The following is a 19,108-nucleotide window of genomic DNA, read 5'->3' on the forward strand; positions in this document are numbered from 1 at the left end:
AGCTTAAATTGAGCCATGAAAGCAGTGAGAGTGAACAAAAACAGTAAAGAACTAAGACAATGATGCTCCAAAGATCTGCTGGGATAAATCATTGTGGGTTTGTCATTATGATTCAGCTCTTTTCCATTAAGATAAGAAATTGATTGAATGGCAATTCCAGCAATTGAGTTTACACTTACATGATGTTGGGGGACTCAACAGAGAGAGATTTTAAAGAAAGAGTAAGTAACAGCAAAGGCCGAGATACTCTGCCTTTAAGTCCCTAGTGAGCGTCAAGTTTCAAAAACACTGGATCCTATATTTCCCACAATGCAACCAATACTATCTTTTTACTAGAAACGTGCCTTTCTGGTAAATGCCAAAGTCTTTTGAACTCCATGGTTTGTAACAGAGGTTTTGTGTTGTAAACCGCTTCATGCTACATTACCACTCAGCTCTCCCTTATAGATTGTCCGAATACACAAAACGAGCAGTGATGTCATACTGGAGCAACAGTAAACAACCACTTGGTTATCTGAATCACCAGCTACTGTTGTTATGTGTCCGTGAGCAGTTCTGTGATCACAGGTGTTTGTGTGCATGCGTGTGATTGTGTAGTGAGTTCTTTGAACCGAGGGGAAAAAACGAGAGGGTGTCCGAGGTCGGGGGGGGGGGGGTGTGTGTGTGAAGAGGCAGAGTGATCACACACCATTGTTTTCATCATTCTGAGGTTGTTTTTGTCCTTATGTCAGTTTGCTCTCTTGCATAATGGCTGCCGCTGGAGTAGAACACTGTGCCTGCGTGTGTGTGTGTGTGTGTGTGTGTGTGTGTGTGTGTGCGTGCCACTAACGGTAATGCTGGTTGTTATTTACACCAGTGGGGTACTTCAGATAATATTATTCATATGTTATTTGCGTGTACAGCTTTGTGAAGGACCACGGTAAATGTTGTTTGCTCTTCCAGGAGATTAGAAGTCTACTTAGAAGCAATAGTTTTATGTTCCAGAGATAAAAAGTAATTTCAATGTTTACATTTTTGGAATAAGTTTTATTTAAAAAAAAAAAAAAAAAAACTAAACTAAATAATAAAAAAACACTTCAGTAACAATTTAGATATTTTAATGTGTTTTCCACTTCTCATGTTCTCAAAGCTGAAAGCTTCATAACCTTCAGGTCTCGTCTTCATTTAGGTGGCAGCAGAGATTTCTTTTCATCAATGGCTTTTTTTTAGAAACAGGGTTTGACAACCACCCTGTGCTTAATACTGTCACAGTCCATTCATAATGTTAAAGGTATTTCAGTCTATAGAGACACCTTAAGAGGCTAATTGCCTCTCGTTCACACATCACTAAACCTGCAGTGCTAAAAAAAAAAAAGTAAAACTGTCATGAAAATCACCACATTTGGTTAACAACATGTGATAGAAGAAGACCATGTGTTGCATGTTCACCTTAATTGCATTAGCTACTAATGGTTTCTATTGACCAGTGTTTTGCTCAGCATGAGACGTGGTTACCTTTAGCCTCGTGGTCGTGCAGCACCCACTGACTTTCTGCCTTTGGTTCAGAAAATTATCATATTTTCCTTAGTTTTCATTTCACAATGAAACAAAACTGCATCTGTTTTGAACTTTGATATACAAATCCCTTCGCGACTAAATGGAGTCCCTCATCATCAAAAGCTAAGCTTCTTCATCTTCCACCCCCCACCCCCAGTCTCTCATCATCTTTTATCTTTATGCTTAATTACCCCAGTGGATGGTTGAACATTGCCCTTTCTCCTCTGGCTTCACTCAGCTGAGTGAATTATAATGAAAGGTTACAGTTACAGAGTATCAGCAATTAAATGTCAAATGACGGCAGACGATCTCTAGCCGAGGGCCTCCGCTATGGATGCTAATCAGCTGATCAGACATTGACAGAAAAGGGGCAAGAAGGGGAGGGGGATTCCTAGAAGAAAGGCAGCAGGGGTAGTTTGAAAAGCAAAAATCCATTTCCATCCAGTGCTTTTTTAAATTAGCAACACGTGTGTGTACAAAATGGATACACTTCTTTTATAGATGAATTCTTCAGAACCCATTGGGACTTTTCTACTGCTGGTTATTATCTGTAGATTGGCTTCGTGAAACACAAAAGTTAATCAGGTTTAAAAAAAAAAAAACAACTTTCTGTTGCTAGAAAAATAAAAAAAGTTCTTTCCAAACAAAAAAATTTTTGAAAACATGGGGCTTTTCCTCCCATACTACTATATATTCGGGAAAAAGGTGGGTCACCTGGTCTGACACACATCCTGGAGAGTACACTGAAGAGGAGGATGGTGATGGAAGAAGGGATCCAAGGTCAAAGCTGAAACAACAGAACAGCCTCTTCACTGAAAATTACCACACCATTAGACAAATAGGTCTGCTGATAGAACAACATAGTACATACATTTTCCAGCAGTTTCATGTACATGCACTTTTGGCTCATGAACTTAATCCCTGCACATGTTCCTACTGAAATTCAAACATGTTTTATTTCCACATTTTTCCTCCAAAAAATCTGATCTGAAAGTGTCTGATGGAGAAATGATAAAACATATGCAGTGTAACACTCTGTAACAAACAAATCATGATCTCCTTCTCCTCCTCTTCAATGGTTTGCAGTGTACAGATCCAGGCAGTGAATGCCATCGGCTCCAGTCCCACGAGTCCACCCCTGCAGGCGAGGACACGACCCCTCCCTCCAGCCCCGCCCCCTCTCGAATGCTCAGCGGCCGGCCCTCAGAGCCTGAAGCTGAAGTGGGGTGAAAACGCCAGTCACACGCGCGCCCTGCTCGCCGACGACATGGTCTACACACTACAGATGGAGGACAAGAACCACAGGTGGCTTAACACAACTCAATACCCTTGTTACATCATTGTATTCCTCATGGTATAGACTGAGAGGAGGGGGGTCTGGCTTACTGGCTTACGATAGTTCAGACCATAAGTACATGTTGAAGATAATATGTCAAACATCCAAGATATATTGTTATTACTGTTATAATTTACAGGTACACATCATAATAAAAGCTCACAATTCAAGCATTTATACTTTTATACATTCAAGAAATGTGACAAGAACGAGAACCTCTAATTATGTCCACACTCCACACCTCATTATTTATGCTTTGTTGTTAGATTTGAAGTTATTCACAGTAGTTCCTGTATACCCTGCACTTGTATTACTTCACAGTATACACTAAGCTTAGACCAACGGTGGGAATGGAGTGGCTGTACGGTAGATAAGGAAGTACCTTCTTCATGCTACTCACTCAACAGTCTGCAGTTCACAACAAGGATATGGTTATGATATTATGGCTATATTTTATAGTAAATCCATGAATTGAAAATAGTCAAAATTAAATTAAAGGTCCCATATTTTACACTTCTCCAGTGTTTAGTTTGAAGTGTCAATATCCATAAGAAGATGGAGTTTGGGTTTTAAGTACCAAAAACCATCTCAATGTAGTTTTGCATCTCCTCTCTCAGGCTTCTCTCTGGGGCTCTACCAACAACAGGACAGTGAGCCAATCAGAAGTGAGCCACTCTTCTGATTGTATCAATGAAAGTATAGCAGATTAAAGGTAAACACTCAAAGAAACCAAATCTGGCAAGGCTAGGTAGTGGGTCCAGGTGGGCTGGGCTTGGGGCATGGGTGAGGGTGGTGACTGCTTTGGTGTGACATCACAAAGTTACAGAAGTCCTGACAGCTCATTTTAATTTCTGAATATGGGCTGTGTGCATTTTTTGTGGACTGAGCGCTTTGATACTCTCACAGTATTAATATACCAAAAAAGATATTGAAATCTCACTTTATACAATATGGGACCTTTAAAATAATCAAATGAATTCAGCAAACTGTGCTCACTCATTAGATTTTTACAATCTTCCTAGAATGATTAATTTGGACTCCAGATTTTTTGAAAATGCCAAATCAATACGTTCATATTCTCATGAGACAACCCCCCTAAAATGAAATATATGCTAGTGCTGAATTATTGAATGAACTGCTTTGAACATTTTTCTTTGCGTTAATATTAATTGCGTTAAATGTTCTTTCTTGCGTTTATAGACATCTTTGGCCAAAAGAGGCACTTAACATTTACGCACACTTCTCCACAGACACGGTTAGTGGGTATTTCATATATGGAGCCTCAGCTATGAAGGTGGACTGAAACTGTGATGTCCCGCATAGAGGATGTGCTCTCTAAACCTCTCAGCCACCTTGCGCACCACTTTTCTTAGACTCCTTACTCAGTACAGCAAATCAGGACCCAGAAGGTCAATATTTTTTACACACACACACACACACACACACACACACACACACACACACACACACACACACACACAGACCCCACAGGCATACACAAAGACAAGAGGGATAGAACATTAGCAGCTTGAGAGAGGGTGAGGGGGTGTGTGCGCATGAATGTCCTGTTAGAGCTACGTGTGTAGAGCTTTGTGCTTTTTTTGTGTGTGTGTGCGCGCATAGTAACCAGATGTACCAGGGAGTAGTCACGTTGAGGGCATCTGGAGCCAGCCGGGATACAGCCTGCAACAATCAAGCCTCCATTTAACCAACTGGTCAGGCAGGAGCGACAAAGAGAGAAACAGTGAGAGAAAATTAGCAGACTGAGGAAGAGGGGAAGGGGCAGATCATGCCCACTGACGGAGGGTTAAGCACTTTATTTAGGAAGGGCATGAGAGGAGGATAATTTTATAAAAGAGTGGGAATGAGAAAAGTGTGAACAAAGAGGTAGGAACCAGACTAAACTGACTTCGAGCCACTTTTATCTGCTCGCCTGTCTGCCCACCTGTCGGATTGTCTCGCCCCCTCCCTCCCTCCATCCTGCCCTCTACCATTATGCTTGGCTAGCTGACGGTGTTTGAATTAAGGCTTGGCTGGCATCAAGTTGGCACCCAGCTACCTTGGCACCCCTGGAATGGGCCAGAGTGCAGCAGGCAACAGATGGGGCTCTATCCGGCAGGCTGTGATCTGTTAACCTCTGCGACACACTCACACACACAAACACACGAGCATGCACGTAGGCACAAACACACTCCCCACTAGACAAATGAAAACAGCTTTCACAATTAAGAGAGTGTTATTTACCCTGTTTTTTTTTTTTTAATCGCTGCAGTGATTAGTATGGCAGTATGCTAGTTTGTGTTTGTTTGTGTGTCTTTATTCACCAAACCTCCCTCAGATGGCGTTTTGTGAATCACCCTGACGTTAGTTTCAACCTGCTTACGTAAGAAAGTGCTACATTTTGCCATAAGCTGAATAAAAAGTTAATGCATTTGATTTTCTCTTTAATATATACATTACTTAGCTCATATTATGTTGGATAACCTCAATCTTGCACATATACATGTTAAACCAGACAATAATAAATTGCAGTTATTCACAGTGAGTTCAGTTTTCTGCACCATTACTTTACTTCACTCTCACAAAACGACAGTGTAATATGTGTTGGATAAAATGTATGACACTGAAAATTACTTGAGTGGCTTTTCAGTCACGAGTGAAGGGGCCAGGGAAGCTTTTTGTCTGTTCAAAGAAGAGCCTTAAATTGGTCACCAGTTTATCCTCAGTCTGGCTCGTTTCATTTCCGGCACTCTGATGGTAAACCTTTAGCACTGGTGGATTCAAGTGGGAGTGAATGAAGGCTTAGTGTCCTCTCAGTTTATTCAGCTGCAGCCAATCCGTAGCACTATATCATTTTTCACTCGGAGAGATGTTTATACTCAAACTTACATTATCACAGTGAAGGTTTCACAGACACATTCAAGGTCGGTTGATACTATTTAAGGTTGTATTCTTTTTCTAAAACATGCCTTTTTCCAGATGTATTCGGGCACCAATACAGTGAATTCTGTTTGTGTAACTAATACAGATACAAATAGCAGCGTCTCCACAAAGCCTAAATACACAAACATTAGTTCATTCTCTCCTCTTCATCGCCATCATTTCCTCCATGAAGAAGCCGTCCATAAGCTCTATAATTGACTGAATCACTCCATAATGACGATGTGTGATTCCTGCCTGATTCAGCCTAATTGTCTTTGCTTAGGATTCATTAACTGCAGCTACAGGTGGTTCTGACAGGACGCTTGGATGTTTTTGCGGCTGCATTAGTGGCGCTTCACCATTTGTTGAACTGAGTGTGTTAGTGTGTGTGTGTGTTTTCAGAGGGACTGTGCTGGTTTACAGGACCACTCCTGCTGCGCTCCTCCTCTTTCTTCTAATCACACTCTATTAAAATGAATTAGCAGGAAATTTTTATTAGTGGTGCAATCACCATGGCAACCAGCTAATCACAGGGTATGGAGGGAAACAGGAAGAACACTTAAAAAAAAAAAAAAAAAAAAAGGAAAGAATCCAATCTTGAAAATCTTTAGCTTTGTAAACAAACCTATCATATGTCCAGCTGGAATTTCTGCAAATATAATTTAGGATTTTGCCAATAAATTCCATCAGCGTCATTTTCGACCAAATAACATTAGTGTCTGTTTATGTTTTTGACTTTGCCTGTCCCTCTGTCTGTAGCTCTGCCTTTGTCTCTGGCTGATCTAATTCATATTTATTCATTTCATTTTATTTTTGGAAAGGTGACTTCACCCCTGGAGAAATGTGCACACCCTTTCATAAATTTCCTCCCTCCCACCTCATCTTTTACCCTCTTTTTTTCCTCCCGTCCGCCCTGCTGTGTCTCCATTGTGTAGGGGTATTAGATGATAAAGAAAGCTGTTTTCTCAGGTCCACAACATTGAATCCCCGTATTCTACGTCCCTCCCTTCTCCCTCTCTGTCCTTCTTTCTCCCATAGCGTATTTTTTCATTCTTATCTCCCTGTATGCAGACTCGTTGCCCGTGTTCTGTCCTCCCTCTCTCATGGCTTTTTCATTTTTCACTTGTTTTCCTCACTCCATCCATTTAAAAGCTGGCCAAATTTGTTTGATCTCTCTCATTTCACTTTCTCCTCATTCATATTACCCAAAATGCCTTGTGGCAGGGGTATCTGGAGTGTGAGGGCGCCATGGCAACAAGGTCTGTGCAGTGCAAAGAAGGCTTCAACCTTCTGACACAACGCGTTTTTTTAAAGATGTATGCAGGTGGAAGAACATGCACCAGGAGCTGTCATTCATAAGAATTCTCCATCCACTCCATTCCTCCATCACTACGTACGCCCATGCTGTTGTTCCTTATTCAAGTCCTCCATCTTTTCATCCACCCAAAGTTTTTTCTTTACCTTTCCATCCATACATATCTATACCTCCTCATCAGGCTGCCCATTTGTTTATCCCTCCCTCAGTTTTTTTACTCATTTCTTCCTCCTTCCATCCTTCTGTTAGCTCATTTTTGCTTCATGTACACCCGTCTGTTTTTCCACCCAGTCAGCCAGTGGGCACCAGAGCTACCGTGGGAACCTTATCACCGCCGTACACTGACATCAGGCAATAATTGTTTTAAATCATGTTTAGTCTATTGGAATTAATGACAAAATAATATCTTTTTATATTCAGGCAAATTTGATGAGGATGATTTCATTGTTCATGCCATACAATAGCAGTCAAAAGTGGGAAAGTAAGTCCAAACCTTTGACTGGTTCTGTATAATACACTATTTTTGTCTTAGTTAACTTTCTGTCAATTTCTAAAAGTTTGTGAAAAAAAAAAAAAATCTGATTTCGCCTTCTGATGTTTACTAAACAGTCTGACAGTCGTAATCTTACAGGAACACTTTCAAGGAAAAACAAAGAGCAAAGATGTTGGATAATGTCGTGCCAAAATAAATGTTGGCTTTTCTGTGTGAGCTGAATCGTTTTTAAACAGAGCTGCCACAGTCAATGCAAAGTCTGCATCTGTACCATGCATCACTGCAGCAGAAATGGGCAAACCTGACAGGGAAACAAAATAAATGAATTTCTATTTCACAATATTGGTAAGGAAGTAATTCCAATATTTGCATTGCTATGAGTCAGTGCAAAAAAACATGGATCTTAATCATCTGAACAAATAGCACGTGCGCTGTCTTCCTCTAACCTCCCTCTGTCCTCCTCTGCTCCCTGTCGTGGTTAATTGGTCGGCTGTCTGGCCCCAGACCAAGGATGCCGTTCAGCTCATCAACTGTGGCCTGGTGATTTTATGTGTGTGTGTTTATTGTCCGTGCTCTGCTGGTTGTTAATTGTTTTGATGTTCTGCCACTCAGCTCTGTCCAAATCAGAAGAGGCCATAACTCATAATAATGGAAAAGCCGATGCGGTTGCTGTGTAAATGTAAAAATTGCTAATTTTTTTGGCCACTCAGTCGTGAGCTGAGAGTCAACAGAGAGTAAATAAGGGAAGACTCGGGGTTTACATTGCAACCGCACTGCATAGCTGTGTTTGTTAAATGTAAGGCCCAGCTGTGAGGCAAAGAATTAACAACACCATATATCAGCCGGAGGAACGCATAACTTCTCTGTAGTGCAGCTACATAAAGAGCTCATCTGGAGTTATAGCCTCCCACTAAGCCATGACCTCTCTCTTCTCTTCTTTCTCTTTGCTCTCACAGCAGATCCTCCATCATCGTCGTCTCCTCTCTTGTAATTACCAGTCACCTCTCTTTTCCTCCTCTTTTATTTCTCCTCTCCTTCATATGCTTCCCTCCTCTACTACCTCCTCTCTTTTCACTTGCCCCCTCACCTTCGTCTCTCTCTCTCTCTCTGTCTCTCTCTCTCTCTCTCTCTTCTCTCCCCTTCCTCCGTAACTTTCTTCCTCTCTCAGACTTTTTACCCTATTGTGCCCAAAAAAGCTGATAGTGGAGATAAATAACCAATTTTCAGCTCCAATCTCAGTTTCTCCGACTGCCTCGTTCGCCCGCTTATCATCTCTCCTTCAGTCAATCAATCTATCCATCTTGCCAGCCAGAAACTTATTCTGGGAGCTCGTTTTCATCAGATTTGTGACTTTGGCCTGCCGGTATTTGTCCTGTGTGTTCATAAATCACCACTATCTTTTTTTTAAGATGCACTCTTCTCTCTTCCTGCCAGTATCCATTCAAGGTTTCCACCACTTTCCCAAGTCAGTCCCACCTCAGGGTAGCTTATGCTAAACCTATGTTGAGTGGAGAAAAAGCCTTTTTTGAAGATTTACTGGCAGGTAAAGCATGAATAAGCTCCTTAGTGAACAAACAGATGCAGATATATGAAGTTTTGTGATGGAGAAAAACTGTGGATGTTTATTTGTAGATGCTCAGGCCAGCAATGTCATGGACCCCTCTGAACTATTAAGAAGTTATTATTGTTATGAGTCACTGAAACTTGAGGCAGAATACATCAGCCCGATAATATAACGTGGTCTGAATCAATTCCCAAAACTGGTTTAGTGATTAGTGCGGTCCAAATGTCGGACACCTCATTCTTCTCTGCCCTTGTTATCCAAGTTTTTAACTGTGACCTTCTCCAGCATCACATCTCCCTCTAATCACAGCACCATCATTCATCTCTCTGTCCTCTACCTCACTCCTCTTCACCTGCTCCAGCTTCATCAGCCCCTTGTTTGCAGATTTCTCTCTTGGGTTTGTGACTCACTGTCTCTCCATTCCCTCTTCATTATATCCTCTGTCCAGGTTCGTGACCATCTACCGCGGTCCCAGCCACACCTACAAGGTCCAGCGATTGACTGAGTCCAGCAGCTACAGTTTCAGAATACAGGCCATCAGTGATGCTGGGGAGGGCCCGTTCTCTGACACACACACTTTCTGCACCACCAAGTCTGTACCCCCGGCCCTCAAAGGTAAACTGAGCCAGGCAAAGTGTGTGTTTTGATGTAAATGTAACTGCTGCACTCCAGGATTTGGTTGCACCAGCTGTCAAACTACAAAGTAAAACTTAAAAAATGTCTTGGCTAGTTAAGACTTTAGCAGTTGGTTGCTCGGAAACATCTCTCTGTCCAAACAAAAGAAGCAAAACGGGACGTCCCTGTAAAGTCACAAGCTGTAGCATAACTTCCATGTTGAAGGGGGACAAACAATATGTTATACTTAATTGCTAATCCTTTGTAAATATATGTTATTTTGTAAGTGCATACGTGAAGAAAAACATTTTTCTCAGAGTTGGTATTCATAGTTTGGAATGAGAGGAAAATTCCATATGCTAACCTAGCTTATGTTACGTATATAACATCTGGGGATTTAAAGTTTGCTGTGTGTTTCTTTGCAAAATTTGATTCAAAATATTTTCAACTTTCAGGTCACATGTGTGAAACAATTGAGTTTGTGTTGTGCACTTTGATTTTAGTGATGCATACATCTCCTGTGATGTGATAACGAGGCTAAATTTGAACTTTTGAAAAGGGCTGGCTACAGCAGAATGGCCCAAAAGAGGTGATACACGTCCAGACCAAAAACCAAAAAAAGGCAATACATTTGTCTCTGTTTGGCTGTTAGGGATGACAGGTTTACTGGAGCCCTGCTTGATTATTGCCTCCAGTATGTGGCCTTTGCTGTAAACTGAGGTGGCGGCTTGTTGTAGCTACAATAATGACAGTAAAGAGTATCCTCTCAGGTGATATAACCAGAGAGTATTATGGGTACGACTGTCAGGCTGTAAATGTGCAGCACTGATGTATCCATAAACAGGTAAATAACCTCCAAGGGTCACAAACAGCTTCTGAAAAAGTGTTAGCAGAACATATGCGCCGGCTGAAAGGTTCTCTGCAAATCAGCTTTCATTCAGAAAAATAACGAGTGAGGAGAGTTGAGACAAAATCAATGAAGAGGTCCCTGGTTACCATATAAGTTTAATAAAATATAAGCTGTATTAAGCACAGCAGGTAATGCAGTCACAATTGGATCTTTGCTGTAATATCCAACATTATCTCCCCAAGGATATTATTACTTTGCAGAACAATTATCACCACTGAAAAACAAAATGATTGCACATGAATAATGTATTCTCTTTGTTTTGGCTTATATCCAGGATGATGTGCAGTACCTACAGTCTAAATAGCCTGACATTAAAAGCCATTAACATGACTGTATCCATTAGTGCTGATATGAAGCATTAGATTCGAGCAGGGAGATGGATGTTACCATTCACATATAAATAGCAAGGAAATAACCATTATTTGGACCTATGCATTAGTACAGGGTGTATTTATTTCAGGTGAGGAAATACACCTCATCTATTTCTGTGCTTCTTTAGGTTTTATATTGTGTAACTTTTCTAAGTCTGAAATCCTCATGTTTTGATGCCGCTATTTTTTGCCAACAGCTCCCAGAGTGCACCAGCTGGAGGGCAACATGTGTGAGATCACATGGGAGACTATCCCACCAATGAGAGGGGATCCTGTGAGCTATGTGCTCCAGGTGCTGGTGGGGCGCGAGTCAGAGTACAAACAGGTTGGTCTCACACAGACGCACACTCTCACACACACACACACACACACACACACACACACACACACACACACACACACACACAGGTTATATGAGGACAGCGATGATGATGAATTATTTGGTTCACTCTTATTTCTGTGGAAGTGTGTGCGACTACAAGGAGGATTTCTCTAATCTTCCCAAGGAGGAGAAAAATTCAGTTAGCATTGATGGGGAGGGTATTACAGACCACTCAACCGCCCACACACCGAGGCACAAATTTGCACATAGAATAATGAAACACACACACACACACACAGAATTTTGTACATGAAAGAATAAAACACACAAAATATATCTTGGGGAAATACAGCCACCTTAGGTAATCTGCCAGCAGTATTTTCTGAAGGAGAATTACAACACAGTCATAACTGAAAAAAGTTTTTGGCAGCAGTTGGGTGTAAAGAACTGGGAGGCTGGGAGTTGGAGCGACGAGCAGACTAGTAGACCTCAGACAAAAAGACATTTGTCTTCAGGGCCGTTTCACTTTCTGTCATTGAATTACTGAATGGTTGGAGTGAAGAACCGCTGATACTCACGCAGCTGTGTGTGTGTGTGTGTGTGTGTGTGTGTGTGTGTGTGTGTGTGTATATGTGCAAGTGGGATGCATAGCTGCTCATTTCATTGCGTGCACACATCAGCTGTCAATACAGATCTGTGGTGCTGCTTTTCAGATGTTTGTATGTTTCTCTCTCTGCCTGGTTGTCGTGGTTTCTTAACATCACAGTGAGGAGAGCGGTGAAAGCGCACACACTGCTGTTCACATTCTCTGTCTGCTGTTTCATTAGCATATTTAATTTCAGAAAAAGAGAAAAGAAAACACCTTTGTTTAATACACATGCACACTTCCAGTCCACTTCCTGCTTTAAAATAGGACTACAAATTATGTGTTAGCTGCTCTCACATACAGAAAAAGCACAAAAGCCAATTCCAATCACTTTGGAGAATTAGTTTTTTCCTAAATGTGATTGGAACCACAACATTAATAGTTTGCCCTTGTTCTTTTTCAGTTATAGAATGAATAAATGAAGGTGATCTGCCAGAGATAAGAATTTATACTGTGTCCTTGATGCATCATTACATTTTCAAATTAGTTATGTACGAGAAACGAACAAATATGTGCTCAATGTCTGTTCCTAGGACATTTCAACAGTGAATCCTGCTTGTTGCAGGACACAAACCTTTAACCTTCTGTCACTTGTCTATCTTTTCTACTAATTATTCAAAGCAGCAACCTTCCATCCTTTGTTTTTTGTTTTTTTTATAGTACAGTGGTTTTCAAGTCAAGTATTTTTTTTTCTGAAGCTTGTTATTTACACCTTGATGCCAGAGCAGTGGGTACGCTGGAAGATGAGTTACTGGTCATGGGGTATATAAGATGCATTGGAATTGGAATGGCTTCTTCAGATATCATATATGTTTTTGGTTCAGGAGTGATTCTGCTCATTCCTGCCAGGGCCTCACACATAAAGAAGCATTTGCTTGTTTAGCTACCTGGGTAAAATTAGTGATAGGAATTCATTTTTTTTTTTGTAAAGTAGTTAGGTAAGGAAGAAGTTAAAGGTCCTAAATTGTAGAAAGTGAGATTTTCATGTCTTTGATTATAAAGCAGGTCTAGTTGCTATATTATTACTGTGAAAGTATCATAGTGTCCACAGTCCACAGAGAAATGCACATCGCCCGTATTTAGAAACTAAGCCTTAAAGCAAGCCGACAGGACTTGTGACGTCAGCCCTCATAGACCCACTGCCTAGCCTTGCAGGAATTGTTCTCTCTGAATGTTTACCCGAAATCTGCTATACTTTCATTAGATCACTCAGAATACAATCAGCCAATCAGAAGAGTGATTTCAAATAAATATGGGACCTTTAAAAGAAAATATACTTTTTTTTTTTTTTACTTTAATTCCTTCCATCCAGAAACTTACCTTTTTTTTTCTTCCCCTCACAGGTTTTTAAGGGAGAGGAGGGCATGTTCCAGATCTCTGGTCTCCAGGGCAACACAGACTATCGTTTCCGCGTGGGCGCCTGTCGCCGTTGCCAGGATACATGCCAGGAACTGTGCGGACCACTGAGCCCCTCCTCCTTGTTCACGCTGCGTCGCCAGGAGACAGCGTCGTCAGGAGAGCTGTGCCCCGTGGAAACGGGCAAAGGCTCGGGCCTGATCTCGAGCGACGAGCGCTTCGCGGCGCTGATCGTGTGCGTGTTCGCAGGCTTCTCCATCCTCATCGCCTGCTTGCTACAGTACTTCTTCATGAAGTGAGGGAATTTTAACTATTGGATAGAAAGAGAAAGCTAAATCACAGAGAAACTATAAAAGAAAACGTCTATGAAAGAACCGAATGAAATCAAAACAAACACTTGAGATGTACTTCTAAGGCTATGTATGTTATTTCTTGTTTGTTCTTTTTTTTTTTTTTTTTTTTTTTTTGGGTCAAAGTATCGATTCAGGCTTTCCACACATTGTTCCTGTTGTCTTCTGCCTTCACTCAGTTCGGTCTCATTTCTATCTACGTCTCTGTTGTCTTTGTATCATTGTCTGTTTCGTTTAAGGATTTCTGTCGAGGGAAGCCTTGTCTCAGCTGTACCTCGGTTGGGAAAGAAAAACTGATAATCAAGCCTTAAAATAGCTGTGAGCAAAGCAGTTGCTCCTCAGACTGACTTGCATGTTTTTATTTTGTATCTTTTTAAAACATATTCGATTAGAGAACATGTATATTTCTTGACGGTCATTGCCTTACAATTTTTGTTTTTCAATGTTTAATTTTCTTTTTTTTTTTGTTTTTTTTTTTGTTGTTTTTGCTGCAGTCTTTATTCATTCAGCCATATTCCAATGTAGGCCTTCAAAAGCTTTAGCCGTTCATACCTTATTATTCAGTTTGTTACTACTCTACAGGCTGTCGGTCGATTCATGCACCTGCTCTCACATACAGACTGACAGAGACACAATCCGCACACTCACCTGTGCAGACTTATGTACATATACATGCACACATGTACAATTACACTCAAGCAATGACAATGAGAAACACACATTTCCTCCGAAGAAGGCAATCGCATATCTGCTCAGCTTTTAACATTCAATCACTCACTCATTCAGCTACCAAAGTGATGCAATCCATGTGTGGTGTAAGATGCTGCTATCCTGTGATTTTATTATATCTAAGAAAGAATGGAATCCAGTAATCTAATATATATACACACAATATATATATTATAACAAATATCTATGATGCTATAGAAGTGATGTAATATAAGTGATGGCAATGTAAGGTCTGAAGTACAGTGTAAAAGGGGAGGAGTTTACTCTAGGTGCTCACAACAGCAGCTCTGAGGTCAGTTCAGTAGCTCGTGCGGACATTTGAAGGAGCCCTTAAACACTGGTCTTGGATCAGGATATGAACCCTTGTATGGATTCAAATGTTGGGCGTAAACTGGCTTTAGCATTTTGAGAAGCCGGGCTTGGATCGTGATTGGCTGCAACTTAACCAGGAAAGGGCTTGGGGTGGGGGGGCTGAGCGATGTGAATAGTCCCCCCCCTCGGTCAGTCCTTCCATATTCTACCATCTCAAATACCATTTTTCCAGCCTATTTATCTGTAGCTTTATTAGTGATATGCCCGTAGCATCACAGACCCAGAGGTGCTAACAGCCTGCCAGCTAGCCACCCTTCTCAGAGCTGTGTGCGTGCATGTGCGTGCGTGTGTGTGTGTGTGTGTGATAACCAGGAAAGCCATTAGGAGTTAGCTTGAGCTTTACCCCCTTGAATTTTAGCCAACTGCCGGCCAGAGCAGTGCTGAAGCTGTAGTTTCTCCTTCCTGCTAGTCTGTGAATCGATACATTTGAAGACTCTCCTCCTCTTTTCTCCTCTCCCGCCAATAATTATCTGTAATTACCTTTTTGCTCTGGCTGCTCCTCTCTTGCTTTCGATCCATCCCATCTTTCTGCACATGCACTACTCTCTCTCTCTTTCTCTCACCTTCCTCCTTCCTCTCTCTCTCTCTCTCTCTCTCTCTCTCTCTCCATTAAAAGGTGCTTTATTGACATGTAATCAGAGCAGTAGCAAGTCTGTGGTCTCTCCTCAGACGGACATGTTCTCTGGGGACATGAACTAATGTTCACTAACCAAACAAGCCTTTGACAGAACACAGCTCAACAGAACAGGGCATTCTGACACACGTAACACCCCCTGACCTCCCCCGCACCATGACTCCCAAACCCTTTTTTTTTTTTTTTTTTTTAACCCCAACCTGACAAACAAAGCCAAGGTACAGCCCAATACAAACCCTGATAATCCAAAGAAGTCACCCTGACCTGCATGATTAACATGTGACATGTCCACTATCTGTCGGGTGGGGTGTAGGGGGAGGAGTGATTGGGTGGGAAAGAGAGGGGGAGGGGGTGTAATGATTAGCTCTGATTGGCAGCCTGTAACGTACCTCAGGGAAAAGGCCTTACAGAGGGGAGATCTCATCCTGTCATCCCCCATCGCTGTCATCGTCGTCGTCGTCGTCGTCTTGTTAGCCTCTCTTCCTGTTTCTCTCCGTCTTCCTACCAGTCCTCCTTTCATTATTTGATGCTGTATCTTGTCCTCTGTCTATGCTGTGCCTTGCTCCTGTATGTGTCAGTAAGCAAAGTGGTTTACTAGCTCAAAATACCTTTGCCAAAGTTGATGGGAAAGTTAAGGTAGAGTTCTTTTCTAGGTTTTATTTATACTATATATTTGCATACAGTACTTTACATGCCAATTACAGTGCAATCTTCATTTATTTATTGTTAAAAGATTAAGAGACAAGTGTAGTTATATACTAATTTTTTTCCTTGTAGCATGTTTTTTTTTTTTCCTTTTAATTTTTTTTAATGGATGTATGTTAGATTGTATGATTAAGGCCAGCATTCCTTATCTCAGTAACCCTTTAAGTATTTCTCTTACAGCTGTTGGGAACCTGTAGCTCATCAGTCCATGCCTTGCAGTTATCATTGCTGTTTCAAACATGTAACCAAATGCCTATGTATTTTTTTTTTTTTTTTTTTTTTTCTCCATCTCCTGTTTTGGCCGTGCACAGCCGAGCAGTTGTTGTAATGCTTAGACAGGCATGTAGCAAAAAGCCAGGCCTTAGAGTCAGTTCAAGTCATTGATATTGGGATAAATGTCGCTGCCTTTGGCTTTTTTTTTTTATTTCTGATTAGTGTTATAATGAAGCTTCTGATATCTTTTTACTGTTTTATTGCCAAAGTGCAGGCTTCTCGTGTCCACTAGATGTTGCGTTTGCAGTCGTCTAAAGGGTTTCTGTGATGTTCTTATGTAAGGACACAGCATTACGATTATTATTATTGTTATTATTATTCTCTCAAAAGGAAAAAAAAAACATTAACTTGATCTGTGATTATGCTTCTTTTCATATTATCTTTTATTATTTTGTTTTGTTTTGTAAAGCAAAATGTGCCATTTTGAAATGTGTAGCCCCATTTGGAGGAGAGTTTTTAACACAACCTGATTTCACACTGAAAGGTAAAAAAAAAAAAAAAGGCAAAAACAATCATACGATGATTTCAGGCAAATGACAACAATAATAATATTGATGATTCCTTGTGCAGGCTAGTGCTGGTATAGCAGTAGTGAGTATTTTGTATCCAGTATTTTGCTAAGAGATGATATACAGAGATATCTATAGAGCTATAGAATGAGATGGTAAATACATTATGACTAACAGAGTTGAAGCACTTTTTTCATGCCGAGCATTAGTCTTGATGAGGTTAATGTGAGCGGGAGGGGACATGCAGCCCCTCCGCTCTGTTCCAAACACTACTGCCAACGCCGTCTGTTACATTCATTGGCATTATTCTGTCGTTGGCGTCACTGTGACATTGGCATTACTGGAGCACGGTTCTGTGCTTCTCAAACAGGTGCCCTGCTCCCTGCAGAATTCAAACTACGGCAACAAAGGAAGTACTGTTCACAGGGAGTGCGGTGCCTTTTTCTCAGACGTGCTCATGGTGTGTCTACCTAGCCTGTTGCATTGTAGTCGACAGGTGATGTGTGAGGGTGTCCTGTCCTTAAGCCCCCTGATGTTATGTTGCCCACCCGCAGTCCCCCTAAACCCCCTTTTTCAAGCCTTAATGCCCCAGTGAGAGAGCAGAGGTTTGCCTTGTGTTTGGCCAAACTCAGGCCAGTTATGTTAGTGTTGTATAGTCTGAGGTTAACACTGTTAACTGACAGGCTGTGTGTTTGTGGGCAGGGTACTCCCTTTATGTGCTTTGTTGTTTTTATTTTTTTGTTTAGTTTTTTTTGTTTGTTTAGTTTTTTGTTTTCAAATGCTGGTGATTTTATTGACACAGCCCACCCTCCCCAATCACCTTGCAGGTCCTGCACATTTGGCGGGCATAACAAGAATGAGAGACGATTTTTTTTCGCCCAGCAACCCCACGTCTGTGCCTTCTGATCATTTTTTATTTTATTTTATTTTTTTCTCTTTTTTTTAATGTTTTGTACGTTTTACAGTTAGTAGAGATTTTGACTGAGAGATTGGCGATTTGACAAACGTACAGAGATTCACAGGTATTTAACTATTTTTTAAGCGAGACAAAAAAAGAAACATATTTTTACCTCACGATTTAAAAACAAACATTCCAATGTTGTCATGGTCTACGAATTGAAAAAAAAAAAAAGAAATTCATGCATTTCTTCTTGTATTGTAAATGTTAGACAATTTCATATGCATTATATAAAAGAAACTGCCATATCAATTTTAATGTATAGATTTTTGCAAATACTACCCTATGTATGTAAGACGTAACTGTATCGGTAGCGTATATATAATATATTTATGCCCAATAAATGTTTTAATTTTTTTCTGACTTTGATTGAAACTATGTTTTATTGTATGTGTCATCATATACACTGTTCTACATTTAGTAAGGGTCAAACTAGGGCTTAACGACATGCATAAAAAATCATATTGTGATTATTTTGGCAGATATTGTGATTGCAATGTGAGTCACAATCTCACTTGGAATTTGCACTTAATTTTCACAGAAATTTTGATGAATGATGATGGTGATGTGATTTCTGTTGGATGGGGGGGGGGTTTACCAAACAAGCATGTTCCCCTACATCTGGAGAATATGATTTGTAGTCCAGGGCATCTCTGTAGCACCACAACGCCTATGGTCCTAACAATGCCAACAATGTGACACATTTTACCCTTATCAAAAAAAATTGCAATTTGGATATTGCATTTGGCCCCATTGTGATTGATTATATCATGATTAATTGTGCAGCTGCAGTTGTACCGATCAACGATAAAGATACTGCATCACGCGACAGATAAATGGACAGATATTTGGCTGGCAGGGTAGCAGTATAGTCACTGCCAGTGTCAATGGAAAAACTGCTCCCCTGACATTTAGTGTTGTGTCGCAGTATTGATTTTTATCTTCAAGATTTAATAAGAGATTGATGATTCTTCCCTCATCAGAGGCACCTTTATGAACTGCTGTAAACACAGCTGAGTAATAATCAATATTCATAATGTTAGGGTTTAAATTACGACTAATACTACGGAATGATATTTCAAAACAGTTGTAATTCTTCAAGGTGATGGCACACAGACTCATTTATGTCATTATTAACAGTTTTGTCTTGTTTTTTTTCAACACAAGGTTTCAGGATGTGGAGTGACTCCAC

The 19,108-nt window shown here is 40.7% G+C and overlaps 1 protein-coding gene across 2 annotated transcripts in view; it reads left to right on the top strand.

Moving 5' to 3' along the window:
• The window catches only part of fndc3ba (fibronectin type III domain containing 3Ba), a 97,288-nt gene extending 79,009 nt beyond the window's left edge, over positions 1–18,279 (top strand). For both annotated transcript variants that reach the window (XM_071497809.1, XM_071497811.1), the window contains exons 24-27: positions 2,623–2,841; positions 9,615–9,781; positions 11,260–11,387; positions 13,374–18,279. In XM_071497809.1, coding sequence (XP_071353910.1) covers positions 2,623–2,841; positions 9,615–9,781; positions 11,260–11,387; positions 13,374–13,685 — 826 coding nt within the window. In that variant the 3' untranslated portion in view covers positions 13,686–18,279. The remainder of the gene's footprint in view (positions 1–2,622; positions 2,842–9,614; positions 9,782–11,259; positions 11,388–13,373) is intronic.
• Positions 18,280–19,108: the final 829 nt, after the last annotated feature.

Source organism: Trachinotus anak, unplaced genomic scaffold (assembly GCF_046630095.1).
Source record: "Trachinotus anak isolate AG129_WGS33_773 ecotype Australia unplaced genomic scaffold, CSIRO_AGI_Tana_v1 ptg000015l, whole genome shotgun sequence".
NCBI classification, from domain to species: Eukaryota; Metazoa; Chordata; class Actinopteri; order Carangiformes; family Carangidae; genus Trachinotus; species Trachinotus anak.